The sequence below is a fragment of the Maniola hyperantus genome, chromosome Z, assembly GCF_902806685.2.
Source record: "Maniola hyperantus chromosome Z, iAphHyp1.2, whole genome shotgun sequence".
In the NCBI taxonomy this organism is placed as follows: domain Eukaryota; kingdom Metazoa; phylum Arthropoda; class Insecta; order Lepidoptera; family Nymphalidae; genus Maniola; species Maniola hyperantus.
The window spans coordinates 17520660-17539550 of NC_048564.1; the positions used below are offsets into that span (position 1 = coordinate 17520660).

General features: G+C 48.7%; 2 protein-coding genes across 2 annotated transcripts in view; one reads left to right on the forward strand and one right to left on the reverse strand.

Moving 5' to 3' along the window:
• Positions 1-13331, reverse strand: part of LOC138404531 (uncharacterized) — a 30412-nt gene extending 17081 nt beyond the window's left edge. Inside the window, exon 1 of the mRNA XM_069508781.1 lies at positions 12785-13331. The gene's annotated coding sequence lies outside the window, so the exon portion shown is untranslated. The remainder of the gene's footprint in view (positions 1-12784) is intronic.
• LOC138404554 (uncharacterized) lies at positions 4676-18782 on the forward strand (the record flags this gene model as incomplete). Its single annotated transcript, XM_069508833.1, has 6 exons — positions 4676-4744; positions 11221-11338; positions 11669-11902; positions 12804-12961; positions 13663-14140; positions 16721-18782. Coding segments are annotated over exons 1-6 (3119 nt in total), but the record flags the coding sequence as incomplete, so codon positions are not given.
• Positions 18783-18891: the final 109 nt, after the last annotated feature.

Below are 18891 nucleotides of genomic sequence, written 5' to 3' on the forward strand. Positions count from 1 at the left end.
TCGTTGAACTTGTCGTCTCGCGGCAGGAAAGAGAACTCTGAGTTCTCCTACATTACGTGTTTCCATTGCCGATATATAAATGGTAAAAAACCAAGACAACGAATTGCAAAATGGCCGACATGCCTTTTTTTAAAAGTAGATACGTACACAATTAGTGTCATAATATCTCGTACGAGGGCACGGAACCCTTCGTGCGCGACTCCGACTCGCACTTTAAACCTTACCGTTACTTTAACTAATATATTTCCAATTATAGGTACCTGTAAAATTTTTATGTTCAGTGTATCGTAAAGATTTGCGCGCTCGCGCCGTTGTTCTCCACACTCGTGTTTAGGGCCCGAGTCCGCCGCAGTCGTACATCGCACACACGATGGAGACGGAGCACCAACAAACTCTACCCACGTAGTCATGTAATGAATGGCAACAGACAATTAACTCACCTGAGGTAAAATATTGAGTATAGCCATTCTGATGTAGTACGAGTAGATATATGGTCGCGACGACGCGGCGGTGACGGCGGTGACGGCGGTGACGGCGGTGACGGCGGTGACGGCGGTGACGGCGGTGACGGCGGGTGACGGCGGGTGACGGCGGGTGACGGCGACACGCGATTGTGAACAGACATTTCGGGTTCCGACTCTTTTTATATCCTTATTTATCGGTCGGTTCCAAGTGTACAGTTTTTTCATAAAACAGCGAAGTTAATCCCGAGCGCGAGATTAGCGAGGATATTCCTAAACGCTAACTACTCACCTGCTAGCACAATTTCCTCCGCTTCGTTGTTACCTGCAGCTCGAATACGAATCGCCTACATCGATCGTTAACGACTGTATCTATGACAAAATATGGTTTTCGTGGCACGGGTGTGTCGCCATTGAGACAGTCGTTAAAGGATCGATGTGGACAACATGTTTGGACAGTTCATTTACACCACATAAGTATCGATAAAAATTAATGTATGAAAATTGCGATTGCAGACGAGTTTTGAAGTTGGATGTCACATAAGGACCAAACCTACCTACGAACTCAATCGTTGTAATTGGCTGAATTTGTGCAATTGTTGTTTCAACAATGCATCGTAGCCAATAGTGAGCGAGCGTCAACCGATCAGAAGTGATTTTATTTATTTATTTTTGTTTAGACAAAACGAAAAGTGAACAATTTACACCACACTTTTAGACCAAAGCACTAGATATAAAGCCGAGACTGGTGTTGGCAGTTTGCAGCCCAAATAGACCATAGTCTGTGCTAGGGCTGACAAAGTTCATCGACCTCATTCATACTATATTATATTATATTATATATTATATATTATATTATATTTATACTATACTATATATATTCATACATTACTAAAACTATATTATATTTGTTTCATGTCAAACATTTATTTTATTCTATTTTAGATTAATTTTACTGTAAATCCATGCAATTCGGCTGCGAAACTCGCCGCCTCTACACACGTACGACAGACAGTGTCCGTCGTACACTATCTGTCAGCTAAGTAAGTGCGGTGGTTCTCTCGGTTGAAATGCATGGAAAGCCGTACGTATCTATTAGTTAACTATTTGTAATCTTTCTTTTTTGTCTTCATGCTTTGTTTTTTGTTGTATTTTTTATTTGTTTTGTTTATGTACGTTTGTCTGGTGTTGTTGTGCTTTGTACTGTGCGCTATGGTCCCAAATAAAAGGTTATTTATTTATTTATTTGGTACAACAGTGTTAATGCATACGGAGTTTAGATATATAATTTAAATAGATAGGATAAATTTTAATAAGTTAAAGCATTCGTTTCAACAGATCTTGTCATAAAGACGTTTAAAATTTTCAAAAGAGGTTTCTAGGAAAAAATTCTTTATATAGAATTTAATTTTTCGTCGTTTTCGAGCGAGATAGTCCCGGCGCTATCGCTACTAGCGCCCGTGATTACTTCATTAGCGCCGACGCGACAGTGGCACCGGTGACGTCATCGCTACCTACTCACCACCGACCCTATATACTTCGATACAGAGAAGTGGGAATGTCCACGCCGCGCCAACGGCAGCTGTTCATTTGTTGTATTGGACGCAAGCTCCGAGAGCGAGATAGTCCCGGCGCTATCGCTACTAGCGCCCGTGATTACTTCATTAGCGCCGACGCGACAGTGGCACCGGTGACGTCATCGCTACCTACTCACCACCGACCCTATATACTTCGATACAGAGAAGTATACTTACCATAGTCACTTGACTTAACTATGAAAGAGAACGCCGTGAGGAACCTCCATGCCTGTGAGTTCTCTATAATGTCCAAAATGTTCTTAAAAGTCCGCCAATCTGCACTCGGCCAGCGTGGTGGACTGTGGCCTAGATCCTTGTTATTATGAGAGGACACCCACACCCGTGCTCAGTGGAGAGTCGGCGATGGGTCGATCACGAGACAAAGAGACCAGCCACGCCGCGCGCCGTGCGCCGGTACAAGGGACGCGCGCCAGTACAAGGGACGCGCGCCGGTACAAGGGACGCGCGCCAGTACAAGGGACGCGCGCCGGTGCAATGGACGCGCGCCGGTACAACGGACGCGCGCCGGTGCAAGGGACGCGCGCCGGTACAAGGGACGCGCGCCGGTGCAAGGGACGCGCGCCGGTGCAAGGGACGCGCGCCGGTGCAAGGGACGCGCGCCGGTACAAGGGACGCGCGCCGGTACAACGGACGCGCGCCGGTGCAAGGGACGCGCGCCGGTGCAAGGGACGCGCGCCGGTGCAAGGGACGCGCGCCGGTGCAAGGGACGCGCGCCGGTGCAAGGGACGCGCGCCGGTACAAGGGACGCGCGCCGGTGCAAGGGACGCGCGCCGGTGCAAGGGACGCGCGCCGGTGCAAGGGACGCGCGCCGGTGCAAGGGACGCGCGCCGGTACAACGGACGCGCGCCGGTGCAAGGGACGCGCGCCGGTACAAGGGACGCGCGCCGCGCGCCTGGGTGCACACCTGGCTTTGTTGCTAACTGTACAACAATACAAATGTTAAGTCGGAATTGTACTTGCAATGCTAATTGCTCCCACAAAATGATTCGTATCAGAAGTGATTGAACATTTATATTTCATTCATTTGTCTTAAGTCACATTAATTTCATTCATCTGAGTACCTACCTACTTAGGCCGCGCTTTACGAAATGAAAACGAGCCAAAAAGAAAACCACGTCAAATAAAAATACAATCTCCGAAATTATAATCCTTAGTGAAATAATTCATTTGGAGGCGGTAGGTACTAGGTAGGTACTAGGTAGGTACTAGGTAGGTACTGGGTAGGTACTAGGTAGGTACTAGGTGGGTACTAGGTGGGTACTAGGTGGGTACTAGGTGGGTACTAGGTGGGTACTAGGTGGGTACTAGGTGGGTACTAGGTGGGTACTAGGTAGGTACTAGGTAGGTACTAGATAGGTACTAGGTGGGTACTAGGTGGGTACTAGGTGGGTACTAGGTGGGTACTAGGTGGGTACTAGGTGGGTACTAGGTGGGTACTAGGTGGGTACTAGGTAGGTACTAGGTGGGTACTAGGTAGGTACTAGGTAGGTACTAGGTGGGTACTAGGTGGGTACTAGGTGGGTACTAGGTCGGTACTAGGTGGGTACTAGGTGGGTAATAGGTGGGTACTAGGTAGGTACTAGGTGGGTACTAGGTGGGTACTAGGTGGGTACTAGGTGGGTACTAGGTGGGTACTAGGTGGGTACTAGGTGGGTACTAGGTGGGTACTAGGTGGGTACTAGGTGGGTACTAGGTGGGTACTAGGTGGGTACTAGGTAGGTACTAGGTAGGTACTAGATAGGTACTAGGTGGGTACTAGGTGGGTACTAGGTGGGTACTAGGTGGGTACTAGGTGGGTACTAGGTGGGTACTAGGTGGGTACTAGGTGGGTACTAGGTAGGTACTAGGTGGGTACTAGGTAGGTACTAGGTAGGTACTAGGTGGGTACTAGGTGGGTACTAGGTGGGTACTAGGTCGGTACTAGGTGGGTACTAGGTGGGTAATAGGTGGGTACTAGGTAGGTACTAGGTGGGTACTAGGTGGGTACTAGGTGGGTACTAGGTGGGTACTAGGTGGGTACTAGGTGGGTACTAGGTGGGTACTAGGTGGGTACTAGGTGGGTACTAGGTGGGTACTAGGTAGGTACTAGGTGGGTACTAGGTGGGTACTAGGTGGGTACTAGGTAGGTACTAGGTAGGTACTAGGTGGGTACTAGGTGGGTACTAGGTGGGTACTAGGTAGGTACTAGGTAGGTACTAGGTGGGTACTAGGTGGGTACTAGGTGGGTACTAGGTAGGTACTAGGTGGGTACTAGGTGGGTAATAGGTGGGTACTAGGTAGGTACTAGGTAGGTACTAGGTAGGTACTAGGTGGGTACTAGGTGGGTACTAGGTGGGTACTAGGTGGGTACTAGGTGGGTACTAGGTAGGTACTAGGTGTTGTTACTTACCAAGGATTGGATCTTTTCATTTAGATCAAACAAGGCTGAAGGTTGGAACTGATGTTACCTGTTAGGTACCTACCTATGTACTTATGTACCTATGTACCTATGTACTTAAGTACCTATGTACCTATGTACATGACAGATGTAATGAGTTTAGTCCCGGCACACGCCGCTTTACCTAAATAAGTAATTTGACGTTAGTTGCTTATTTGATTTTATGTTTTTACTGAAAAATGGAAAAGCAAGCCGCAGCCAAGCGGTTCTGCGTGCCGGTACGTGCCGGTACGTGCCGATACGTGCCGGTACGTGCCGGTACGACATCGCATGGAACGATAACATTTGCCTGGATGTACGTTTTATTAAAAGCCAGTGGAAACTCTTCGATGTTCCGGCGATACACGGTCGGTTGTAGCCTATATCACTCTCTAGTGTGTTCCGGCGATACACGGTCGGTTGTAGCCTATATCACTCTCTAGTGTGTTCCGGCGATACACGGTCGGTTGTAGCCTATATCACTCTCTAGTGTGTTCCGGCGATACACGGTCGGTTGTAGCCTATATCACTCTCTAGTGTGTTCCGGCGATACACGGTCGGTTGTAGCCTATATCACTCTCTAGTGTGTTCCGGCGATACACGGTCGGTTGTAGCCTATATCACTCTCTAGTGTGTTCCGGCGATACACGGTCGGTTGTAGCCTATATCACTCTCTAGTGTGTTCCGGCGATACACGGTCGGTTGTAGCCTATATCACTCTCTAGTGTGTTCCGGCGATACACGGTCGGTTGTAGCCTATATCACTCTCTAGTGTGTTCCGGCGATACACGGTCGGTTGTAGCCTATATCACTCTCTAGTGTGTTCCGGCGATACACGGTCGGTTGTAGCCTATATCACTCTCTAGTGTGTTCCGGCGATACACGGTCGGTTGTAGCCTATATCACTCTCTACTGTGTTCCGGCGATACACGGTCGGTTGTAGCCTATATCACTCTCTAGTGTGTTCCGGCGATACACGGTCGGTTGTAGCCTATATCACTCTCTAGTGTGTTCCGGCGATACACGGTCGGTTGTAGCCTATATCACTCTCTAGTGTGTTCCGGCGATACACGGTCGGTTGTAGCCTATATCACTCTCCAGTGTGTAGCGGCTATACATCCAAGCAAACATCGTCACACTCGACACGTGGCCACTTGGAGTACCTAGTCGTTGTCACCCGACATCGTCACAGTCGACACGTGGCCACTTGGAGTACCTAGTCGTTGTCACCCGACATCGTCACAGTCGACACGTGGCCACTTGGAGTACCTAGTCGTTGTCACCCGACATCGTCACAGTCGACACGTGGCCACTTGGAGTACCTAGTCGTTGTCACCCGACATCGTCACAGTCGACACGTGGCCACTTGGAGTACCTAGTCGTTCTCACCCGACATCGTCACAGTCGACACGTGGCCACTTGGAGTACCTAGTCGTTCTCACCCGACATCGTCACAGTCGACACGTGGCCACTTGGAGTACCTAGTCGTTGTCACCCGACATCGTCACAGTCGACACGTGGCCACTTGGAGTACCTAGTCGTTCTCACCCGACATCGTCACAGTCGACACGTGGCCACTTGGAGTACCTAGTCGTTGTCACCCGACATCGTCACAGTCGACACGTGGCCACTTGGAGTACCTAGTCGTTGTCACCCGACATCGTCACAGTCGACACGTGGCCACTTGGAGTACCTAGTCGTTCTCACCCGACATCGTCACAGTCGACACGTGGCCACTTGGAGTACCTAGTCGTTGTCACCCGACATCGTCACAGTCGACACGTGGCCACTTGGAGTACCTAGTCGTTCTCACCCGACATCGTCACAGTCGACACGTGGCCACTTGGAGTACCTAGTCGTTGTCACCCGACATCGTCACAGTCGACACGTGGCCACTTGGAGTACCTAGTCGTTGTCACCCGACATCGTCACAGTCGACACGTGGCCACTTGGAGTACCTAGTCGTTCTCACCCGACATCGTCACAGTCGACACGTTGAGATATGTTGTGGCCGTATGGTAATAATTAAATGCGGCAACGGTGAAAGATGTTTATTGAGAGCCGGCTTATGATCTACTCTCGCTTATGGACTAACAATACTAATAAAGAAATCTTACATACTATTGTCTTAATCGTATTGCTTAACTACCTAACCTACATAATTTTGCATCACCTCTCTTTCAATCCGATGTGCAGGCAACCTAATTCGATATATTGAGGAGTTGCATTTTTATGTTACTTAAACTGACAATTCGTACATATTACAACTCCTCTGAAAATGTATGCGGTTACCCCTCCCCTTAAAAGAAAAAAAATGTTAGACGCTACATCGAATTAGAAGAAAAGATGATGACAATCACAAAAATAAAATCTAATGCTAAATAAAATTAAAATTATGTAAGGAAACATTTTTTTTTATCGTTACTTCCTGTGCTCAAGTGCAATTTATCTTATCTCTTGCTTCGTATGGGCATACTTTCAACTTTACTTATAAATAGAAAAATCGTTATCTATTAAGTGCAAAGTCAAGGATTTAACTTTTACAAAAGTTTCGAAAATTCTCATCATAATAAAATAATCTCAAAATAGCATCATAGGTATTAGATATGTATTTATTTATTTATTTTTATTTTCCACACAAACAGAAAAAACACAATATTGGTTTCTTCGTGCTCGTAAGCGCTTGGCGGCTTGTCTGAGCACTGCACATTCCTCTGTAGTCTTATACTTACATACATACTATACATACTATTAATGTAGGTAGTATAAGCTGAGGTATCGATTTCACAAATCGACTTCAAAAGATTCTTTGACCTATCAAATCGTCCTCATCATCAGTATACAGCTGTCGTATAGCATCGTCGTAAGACGGTAAATATAAGGTTTCTATTCTAAAACCCATAATAATACCTATTATTAAGTAAACATCTCAGGTATTCATATTTCCTGGACACTCAAAATAAACCTCTCCTAGTCTTCATCTTCCTTTCAAGTTACTTCTTCACATAATACAAATAAATAAACAAATCAACAAACGCGGCGCGTACTCTCCTAATAAATATTTAACATAACATGCTTGCGAGCATTTTTCATAACACTTATAATCTTCATCAAACTTATTTCTTTCAATAAGTATTTCAATAACATTCAACTTTTCATAAAAATTCTAGGTCTTTCACTAACACCAGCGCGGTAGATAATGATCAAGAGTCTAGACAAATATATAGTTGAATGAGGAGGTACTAAATATGCGCAAAACATCGCGTCCAAATAAATAAATAACAATCATCTTCCTACGTCAGTATGTCTCAATCCCAAAATAAATATTGTATATTTTATACCTATAGCACTTCTACAGCCGAAGGGTGATCAAGCCTTTGGTTTGCAGAGTCCTAATTTGTCAAAGCCGGGTATAGTCTTACATCGTCAAAACTTGCACGAAACTAGACGAAAAACGTCTGTAGGGGAAAAAATTCTCCTTATTTCATATTCATTTCCTTGTATTTGCAAATTGCATCTCGAGCAAAACCATTGTCTCGTATAACAATACAAAATGTTCGGGTACGCGTGTGTCGTTGACCACGCGATGACACCGTTATAATTCTCTGAATTATTATATTTCGATTTTAAGACCGAATATTTACGAAATAATTAAGGACCTATTCATTTATTAATTATCTATTATTATTTTAAACTATCCTACACACTATATAAAATCTTACAAATAAAGCACGAATGGAACTTATTAGTAGATAGTGGAGCAAGTATTATTTGTTATTAAAAAACCAATATTCACCTAACCTACGTACAAAATTAAATTATTTATCCAAAAAAAAATTACAATTCCTACACATTCTACCTATTTGCCCATTACGAGAGATAAATTGCACTTACTTTAACTGTTAGCGACGCATTTCAATAGTCAATTTCGTGACCGCCGTGTAGCCGCCGTCGTCATCAGGACAGGTTTTGGTCATCAGGTCCGGAGGTCTGGAGTCTGCGCCTCTTCTTTACTGCATCTTAATGGGCCGGGATAACCCTGGACTCCTCGAACTGGGCCGGGAATACCCTGGACACCTCCTAGTTTTGGCCGGGATAACCCTGGACGCACGATGATGCTGGGCCGATCAATGAAGCTTGAGATGTCTTCTGTTCATAAGCGATTCATTTTTGAACTTATTTCTTGATGTTAGTGTTTTTTGATTTTTAATACAGGACGTGGAATTATTTTCTTCTTTTTTTTCTAATTGAGTCTTGAATCTTGATATTCTTTAGAAAATTGTGTAGTCTTCTTCTTGATCGGTGCCCAGCCGGTGCACGCACTTAGATTAGGCATGCACCGACTGGCAAGGGTCGCCATGAGATATGTTGTGGCCGTATGGTAATAATTAAATGCGGCAACGGTGAAAGATGTTTATTGAGAGCCGGCTTATGATCTACTCTCGCTTATGGACTAACAATACTAATAAAGAAATCTTACATACTATTGTCTTAATCGTATTGCTTAACTACCTAACCTACATAATTTTGCATCACCTCTCTTTCAATCCGATGTGCAGGCAACCTAATTCGATATATTGAGGAGTTGCATTTTTATGTTACTTAAACTGACAATTCGTACATATTACAACGTGGCCACTTGGAGTACCTAGTCGTTGTCACCCGACATCGTCACAGTCGACACGTGGCCACTTGGAGTACCTAGTCGTTGTCACCCGACATCGTCACAGTCGACACGTGGCCACTTGGAGTACCTAGTCGTTGTCACCCGACATCGTCACAGTCGACACGTGGCCACTTGGAGTACCTAGTCGTTGTCACCCGACATCGTCACAGTCGACACGTGGCCACTTGGAGTACCTAGTCGTTGTCACCCGACATCGTCACAGTCGACACGTGGCCACTTGGAGTACCTAGTCGTTGTCACCCGACATCGTCACAGTCGACACGTGGCCACTTGGAGTACCTAGTCGTTGTCACCCGACATCGTCACAGTCGACACGTGGCCACTTGGAGTACCTAGTCGTTGTCACCCGACATCGTCACAGTCGACACGTGGCCACTTGGAGTACCTAGTCGTTGTCACCCGACATCGTCACAGTCGACACGTGGCCACTTGGAGTACCTAGTCGTTGTCACCCGACATCGTCACAGTCGACACGTGGCCACTTGGAGTACCTAGTCGTTGTCACCCGACATCGTCACAGTCGACACGTGGCCACTTGGAGTACCTAGTCGTTGTCACCCGACATCGTCACAGTCGACACGTGGCCACTTGGAGTACCTAGTCGTTGTCACCCGACATCGTCACAGTCGACACGTGGCCACTTGGAGTACCTAGTCGTTGTCACCCGACATCGTCACAGTCGACACGTGGCCACTTGGAGTACCTAGTCGTTGTCACCCGACATCGTCACAGTCGACACGTGGCCACTTGGAGTACCTAGTCGTTGTCACCCGACATCGTCACAGTCGACACGTGGCCACTTGGAGTACCTAGTCGTTGTCACCCGACATCGTCACAGTCGACACGTGGCCACTTGGAGTACCTAGTCGTTGTCACCCGACATCGTCACAGTCGACACGTGGCCACTTGGAGTACCTAGTCGTTGTCACCCGACATCGTCACAGTCGACACGTGGCCACTTGGAGTACCTAGTCGTTGTCACCCGACATCGTCACAGTCGACACGTGGCCACTTGGAGTACCTAGTCGTTGTCACCCGACATCGTCACAGTCGACACGTGGCCACTTGGAGTACCTAGTCGTTGTCACCCGACATCGTCACAGTCGACACGTGGCCACTTGGAGTACCTAGTCGTTGTCACCCGACATCGTCACAGCCTTCTATACGAGGAGTAACAGGGAGTTCAAATACTTATACCTACTACGAAGAACATCCTTCACTGGTGACCCCCGGGGCCCCGGGTCCCTTACCGGTGACCCAAGAGCCGACTACCCGACTACCCGACTACCCGACTACCCGACTACCCGACTACCCGGGCCCGTGACTTCATCCACGTGGATTTTACATTTATAGAAATCCCACGGGAACTCTTTCATTTTCCAGGATAAAAATTAGCTTATGTTTACTTAGTAAGTAGGTATATCTATAAATAATGAAGTCCATCTGCTGTTTAGTTGCGGTGTGATTGAGGGACTAGTAGGCAGTAGGCAGTAGGCAGTAGGCAGTAGGCAGTAGGCAGTAGGCAGTAGGCAGTAGGCAGTAGGCAGTAGGCAGTAGGCAGTAGGCAGTAGGCAGTAGGCAGTAGGCAGTAGGCAGTAGGCAGTAGGCAGTAGGCAGTAGGCAGTAGGCAGTAGGCAGTAGGCAGTAGGCAGTAGGTAGTAGGCAGTAGGCAGTAGGCAGTAGGCAGTAGGCAGTAGGCAGTAGGTAGTAGGTAGTAGGTAGTAGGTACCTACCTAGTGATTTAAAACTAGTTCATACTTCCATAACATCACAGTTTAACGAACACAGTTTAATATGTCAAGGCTGTGCTAACATTATAAATGCGAAAGTGGGTCTGTCTGTCTGCTAACATTATAAATGCGAAAGTGGGTCTGTCTGTCTGCTAGCTTTTCACGGCCCATCCGTTCAAATTTTTGACGAAATTTGGAACAGAGATAACTTGCATTCCGGGGAAGGACATATTATGCTAGAAAATCAAAGAGTTCCCTCGGGATTTCTAAAAAATTGATTATTTTCGAACATGGTGTACCTATAATGAAATATCGTCAGTGTGAGTAGGTACCTACAGCACTACAGCACTACAGCACTACAGCACTACAGCACTACAGCACTACAGCACTACAGCACTACAGCACTACAGCACTACAGCACTACAGCACTACAGCGGGGCACCTAGGTGCTAGCACGTGTTACAGAAACATATTTTGGAATAGGATGCAGATCGCGTTGTTTACGAAGCTTCAGGCGAAACGGAAATGCTACAGCTGTTTCAATTTATTTCTTCATCGAATTGGGGTTTTAACTTTAGGTCTCAACTTCTAAGTAGCTTAGTAAGATGATTACGTATTTATTGGCAAACCCAAAATGAACATGTAATTTCCTGGAAGGCGAGATGATACGGGCTCCATATGATTACGTTTCGGTTACTTGGCACGCTGGAGATAATGTCAAGTGGAACAGAAACGTGTTCTATCTGTGGGGAGTAGAGCTCACAATGGCGCGGCAGTAGATTGTGCGGGTCACAAGTCACAAGGCGCGCCGCGCGGACTGTCAACAAGGCGCAAGGTCAACAGCGGATACAAGGAATGCTCGCCATGTTATTGTCGCACTCGCACGAGTCGCAACACAAACTGCCACCACTGCCACCACTGCCACCACTGCCACCACTACCACCACTACCACCACTACCACCACTACCACCACTACCACCACTACCACCGAGGCGACATCTGGGGAATAGGTACTTTTCATTTTATGTAAACTACTAGCGGACCCGCCCCGACTTGCCTCGCGGGAAATGTTCGAAAATTGACGGTGAGCGAGCGGTATTTCCAAAAATCTTTTTTTAACCGAAGTCGGTTTGATGAAGTTATAGAGTAACATTGACAGTAAAATTATTATTAAGTATTCCCTATCCCGAACGATCTCTCTTGTTTTGGGGATAAAAACTATCCTATGTAAATAACCCAGAGTATTAGCTATAAGTGGGCCAAGTTGCGTTTCAATCCGTTCAGTAATTTTAGCCAAAACAGACGGACAACAATTTTAAAAGTACTATTTTGGGTTCTATACATCGGTGATAATTGATAATGCTACCTCCGATTAAAATGTACAAAATATAGAGTCAGTCAGTATGTATAGATTGTAAGTAGGTAGGTACTCGTATACTAACTGACAATTTGAAGGAAGCACTATATATATATTGCGTCTCCGCAAATATAATAGTGTTGAACCTAGGTAATTACTAACCTATTACTGAAATGTTCCTCTCCCTCACACATAAGCTAGCCGTAGCATGCTATTGCACTCCAACGCAACAAGGCTCATGTACTGCAGTAGGTAGGTTACATACAGACAGCGCGTTGTGCCAATATGAGTCATCATAGGCGATAGTACAATGTGAGTGTCATATGTTTAGGTCAGTATCTACTATCTACCTGCACCTAAGCTGCCCCGCCCAGTGCCACAGACCAGCGCTTGTCTGTGGCCGGGTGCCCCGCCCAGTGCCACAGACCAGCGCTTGTCTGTGGCCGGGTGCCCCGCCCAGAGCCACAGACCAGCGCTTGTCTGTGGCCGGGTGCCCCGCCCAGTGCCACAGACCAGCGCTTGTCTGCAATCAGACCTGGTTGTACGTGATGTAGGCGCGCTCGCCTACAAGATGCCTATTCAGCTCCGCGACCGGTTGAGCCCACCACCTCCCATGGCGCCACCAACCTCGCGGTTATATGGGCCGAAACGCGGGAGGGCGCCCGCTCGGTACTTGCTCGGTGGCTCTTTTGACCGTGTTCTGGTGGCTCTGGTGACCGGTTGAGCCCAGTGGGTCACTGTAGTTCTCCTACGGAAGGTCTCTTTCTGATTAGATCACGTAGGGAATCTTGTGGCACACTGAGTGTCTCCCGAGGCCCATAGTCAGCGATCAGCGTCGGGTTTGCGTTCATCACTGCCACGTCACTGCCGACACGCACGCTTGTTCCGGCACTGAGGGATTAGATCACGTAGGGAATCTTGTGGCGAGAGGCCGGGTCTCTTCGGCCGAGTTCCCAGCTGAGTGTGTGCGGCCCCAGGAGCGGCCCCGCACGGCGAGAGGCCGGGTCTCTTCGGCCGAGTTCCCAGCTGAGTGTGTGCGGCCCCAGGAGCGGCCCCGCACGGCGAGAGGCCGGGTCTCTTCGGCCGAGTTCCCAGCTGAGTGTGTGCGGCCCCAGGAGCGGCCCCGCACGGCGAGAGGCCGGGTCTCTTCGGCCGGGTTCCCAGCTGAGTGTGTGCGGCCCCAGGAGCGGCCCCGCACGGCGAGAGGCCGGGTCTCTTCGGCCGAGTTCCCAGCTGAGTGTGTGCGGCCCCAGGAGCGGCCCCGCACGGCGAGAGGCCGGGTCTCTTCGGCCGAGTTCCCAGCTGAGTGTGTGCGGCCCCAGGAGCGGCCCCGCACGGCGAGAGGCCGGGTCTCTTCGGCCGAGTTCCCAGCTGAGTGTGTGCGGCCCCAGGAGCGGCCCCGCACGGCGAGAGGCCGGGTCTCTTCGGCCGAGTTCCCAGCTGAGTGTGTGCGGCCCCAGGAGCGGCCCCGCACGGCGAGAGGCCGGGTCTCTTCGGCCGGTGCGGGTGCCTCGTGCCTGTAGAGGCCGCGTCGGTAATTCTAATTTCGCTCAAAGCCAAGTCCGTTGTTTATCAACATGGCCTATATATAGCGGCGCGGCGCGCGGCGTGCCCACACGCTCCTCGGCTCGCGACGCGCCCACACGCTCCTCGGCTCGCGACGCGCCCACACGCTCCTCGGCTCGCGACGCGCCCACACGCTCCTCGGCTCGCGACGCGCCCACACGCTCCTCGGCTCGCGACGCGCACGCCGGCGCCGCGCCGCCACGGATCACACAACTCGCCATGGTAGCCAGGACAGTGGCGGGATGCGCCGTGCTGCTCGTGCTGCTCGTGCTGGTGGGGCTGGTGGCCGCGGGCCCTTGGCAGCCGCTCCAGTCTCCCTCCACGCGTAAGTACCGACCTGTCTCCTGTCTCCTGACCACCTGAACATGCTCCTATTTCATTTTATTATATTAGATTTGTTTGTGCTTTTTTAATATAAAACTTTTAATATAGGTAGGTATCTTATTTTATTATAACATGAAAAAATTATGTGAAAGAAATAATGATTTGAAAAGAAGTAGGTATACGTACGGAGATAATATATATGAACCTATGGCGATATATACAAAGCGACATATATATATATATATATATATATATATATATATATATATGGCTATAAAGCGAATATTATCATGATGAAAATTAGGTAGGTAGGTAGGTAGGTACCTAACTACCTACCTAGGTACCTATGTGACGCGTATCCTCACGCAACATTTTAACTTTATTTAAAATTTCGTGTCAAAAGTACGATTTTAGTCCTTAATTTAAAGGAGAACCGTACTTTTGACATTTTACACTATTGTTAAAACAAAAGCACCGCTTGTAATGTATGTACCTAGCGAGTTATATACCTATAGCTTACAATCGCAATGACGCAACTAAAATATGATTTTTTCGTAAGGACTAACATGTCTAAACTGAACTATTAATTAATTGCATGATTAAATATATACCTAATCCGTACAAAATGACTTCTCATGCGCCATTTTAACTCTATGGGTCAACTGTCATGTCAAAAATACGGTTCTCCTGGGTTCTCCTTTAAAATAAGGACTTCAATCGGAATTTTGACATTAAATTTGATACGCGCAAGGAGTTTTTACGCGTTATATCTATACATATTTAAATCTATAGCACACACACACACACACACACACCTAATATGATATAAAACTTAAGGAATTAAGAAACTATCATCGTAAAAAAAAAGTAGCTAACATCTAAATATGCATGCAATCACACACTCCCACTTACTCACACACACACATACACACACTCACACACACACACATACACTCACACACGCATACACACACCACACACACACACACACACAAGCATACACACACTGTTGTAATTTTATCATTGTATATACCTACATTTATTCTAAATCTATTCTGTTAAAAAAGTTTTAATTATAATTTTAAGTAATCTCTTTTGGCCTTCTGTTATACCTAGATTTAAATTTAAATAATAATTATGTATTTACTCTGTTGATTAGTTTCAAATAAACAAAATAAATAAAATAACTTAAAGTAACTTATTAATACTTAGGTGACACAACATGAGCAAAAGAAATAAAAAATGAAACATAAAAAAGTTTGATATACCTATATGATTTAAATAAAATCGCAGCAACTAGGTGTAATGTAATGTAATGTAGGGAAACTAGGGAACTACGAACTAAACATAGTGTGTAATTTTTAGCATAACATACCAAAGACGAAATGTGTTCCAAGACGCGTTGCGTAATATCGTATATCAAAAGCTTGCGACCCGCCCCGGGCCCCGGCTTGCGACCCGCCCCGGGCCCCGGCTTGCGACCCGCCCCGGGCCCCGGCTTGCGTTCCTCAAAAGGAAAAAGAAACCCTTATAGGATCGAACTGTTGTTCAAACATTCGTTGGGCGTATCAAATTGAAAACAAAATTATATATATTATATAGCTACTAAGTAGGTAGGTACCTGCTTGTCTGTCGACGAGCGATATCTACTCGATAGACAAAATCTGTGCTTCCTATAAATATTTGTGCTCCTTCGTATGTATTTATACAATGACCTAATTCTGTACGTCGTAAAGTTTCGTCGCGACATTGCATATCATCGCGTCAGTTTATTTGCACTGTAGAGGTCCTTTCAGACGTGCCACAATCACGACCACACACCCACAGTGGCAAAAATGTCGCCGCCCGCCGGACACGCAGTGGAGAGGTTTCATCGTGTTGTTAATATTGTCCTCGAATAACATCACTGTTCTTGAAATTTTTCTAAGGAAAGTGGTTTTAGAGGACATCTTGGATTTCTGGGTCATCTAGATGATAGGAATTGTTGAGCTGAAATATATTGCAGAGATGGACAGTGAAAACTGCCTAGCGGAAACTGTTGATTGTATTTGTATTTATTTATTTTCGATTTAGACTTATACAAGCGCTTACGAAAGTCGGATCAGCATAGTACAATACAATAACAAAATATGTGTACCAAATATGGCATAGAATCTAGATAATACTAGTTAAAAATGGCATAAAAATTACTAAGTTACCAGTTGTTTATGAGTTTTCGTTAGCCTTCCATAGAATTGATCTCCACGGCACCACGACATGGTGGTTCCTGATCGTATAATTAGACGCGTCTGCCAGTTTAACTCTAACTTTAAGTTCTTTAATCGCATGAATTAGGCTAGTTTTATCGTCTGGACAGCGTGAGCCGCTAGACCTGTCTAAGCCACCTTTTATCTTCAGTTTAAGATCTTTTGTTTTGTGTGTCTTCAATATAAACTCCATGTCGTTGAGGGTTTAATGGAGGAGTGTTATTTCATGTTTGTGAACATTCTCTTTTGGCACAGATAAGTAGGTGTAGCTGTAGCTTACAAGTTACGATTGTATCCTCAACGATCAAAGAATTCCTATGTTTACGTAATTACAGTAGACACGATCACGATCATCGAGCTGGAGGAGCCGTGCGCGCTGCAAGGCGGCATGTGCATGCGCAGCGAGGACTGCGACCCCGGCAACTGGGTGCGGATCCAGGCCGACCTGTGCCCCACGCAGAAGCATCTGGGAATCGGCTGTTGCTATGTGAGTACTATCATCTGGCCGGAGGAGCCGTGCGCGCTGCAAGGCGGCATGTGCATGCGCAGCGAGGACTGCGACCCCCGGCAACTGGGTGCGGATCCAGGCCGACCTGTGCCCCACGCAGAAGCATCTGGGAATCGGCTGTTGCTATGTGAGTACTATCATCTGGCCGGAGGAGCCGTGCGCGCTGCAAGGCGGCATGTGCATGCGCAGCGAGGACTGCGACCCCGGCAACTGGGTGCGGATCCAGGCCGACCTGTGCCCACGCAGAAGCATCTGGGAATCGGCTGTTGCTATGTGAGTACTATCATCTGGCCGGAGGAGCCGTGCGCGCTGCAAGGCGGCATGTGCATGCGCAGCGAGGACTGCGACCCCGGCAACTGGGTGCGGATCCAGGCCGACCTGTGCCCCACGCAGAAGCATCTGGGAATCGGCTGTTGCTATGTGAGTACTATCATCTGGCCGGAGGAGCCGTGCGCGCTGCAAGGCGGCATGTGCATGCGCAGCGAGGACTGCGACCCCGGCAACTGGGTGCGGATCCAGGCCGACCTGTGCCCCACGCAGAAGCATCTGGGAATCGGCTGTTGCTATGTGAGTACTATCATCTGGCCGGAGGAGCCGTGCGCGCTGCAAGGCGGCATGTGCATGCGCAGCGAGGACTGCGACCCCGGCAACTGGGTGCGGATCCAGGCCGACCTGTGCCCCACGCAGAAGCATCTGGGAATCGGCTGTTGCTATGTGAGTACTATCATCTGGCCGGAGGAGCCGTGCGCGCTGCAAGGCGGCATGTGCATGCGCAGCGAGGACTGCGACCCCGGCAACTGGGTGCGGATCCAGGCCGACCTGTGCCCCACGCAGAAGCATCTGGGAATCGGCTGTTGCTATGTGAGTACTATCATCTGGCCGGAGGAGCCGTGCGCGCTGCAAGGCGGCATGTGCATGCGCAGCGAGGACTGCGACCCCGGCAACTGGGTGCGGATCCAGGCCGACCTGTGCCCCACGCAGAAGCATCTGGGAATCGGCTGTTGCTATGTGAGTACTATCATCTGGCCGGAGGAGCCGTGCGCGCTGCAAGGCGGCATGTGCATGCGCAGCGAGGACTGCGACCCCGGCAACTGGGTGCGGATCCAGGCCGACCTGTGCCCCACGCAGAAGCATCTGGGAATCGGCTGTTGCTATGTGAGTACTATCATCTGGCCGGAGGAGCCGTGCGCGCTGCAAGGCGGCATGTGCATGCGCAGCGAGGACTGCGACCCCGGCAACTGGGTGCGGATCCAGGCCGACCTGTGCCCCACGCAGAAGCATCTGGGAATCGGCTGTTGCTATGTGAGTACTATCATCTGGCCGGAGGAGCCGTGCGCGCTGCAAGGCGGCATGTGCATGCGCAGCGAGGACTGCGACCCCGGCAACTGGGTGCGGATCCAGGCCGACCTGTGCCCCACGCAGAAGCATCTGGGAATCGGCTGTTGCTATGTGAGTACTATCATCTGGCCGGAGGAGCCGTGCGCGCTGCAAGGCGGCATGTGCATGCGCAGCGAGGACTGCGACCCCGGCAACTGGGTGCGGATCCAGGCCGACCTGTGCCCCACGCAGAAGCATCTGGGAATCGGCTGTTGCTATGTGAGTACTATCATCTGGCCGGAGGAGCCGTGCGCGCTGCAAGGCGGCATGTGCATGCGCAGCGAGGACTGCGACCCCGGCAACTGGGTGCGGATCCAGGCCGACCTGTGCCCCACGCAGAAGCATCTGGGAATCGGCTGTTGCTATGTGAGTACTATCATCTGGCCGGAGGAGCCGTGCGCGCTGCAAGGCGGCATGTGCATGCGCAGCGAGGACTGCGACCCCGGCACTGGGTGCGGATCCAGGCCGACCTGTGCCCCACGCAGAAGCATCTGGGAATCGGCTGTTGCTATGTGAGTACTATCATCTGGCCGGAGGAGCCGTGCGCGCTGCAAGGCGGCATGTGCATGCGCAGCGAGGACTGCGACCCCGGCAACTGGGTGCGGATCCAGGCCGACCTGT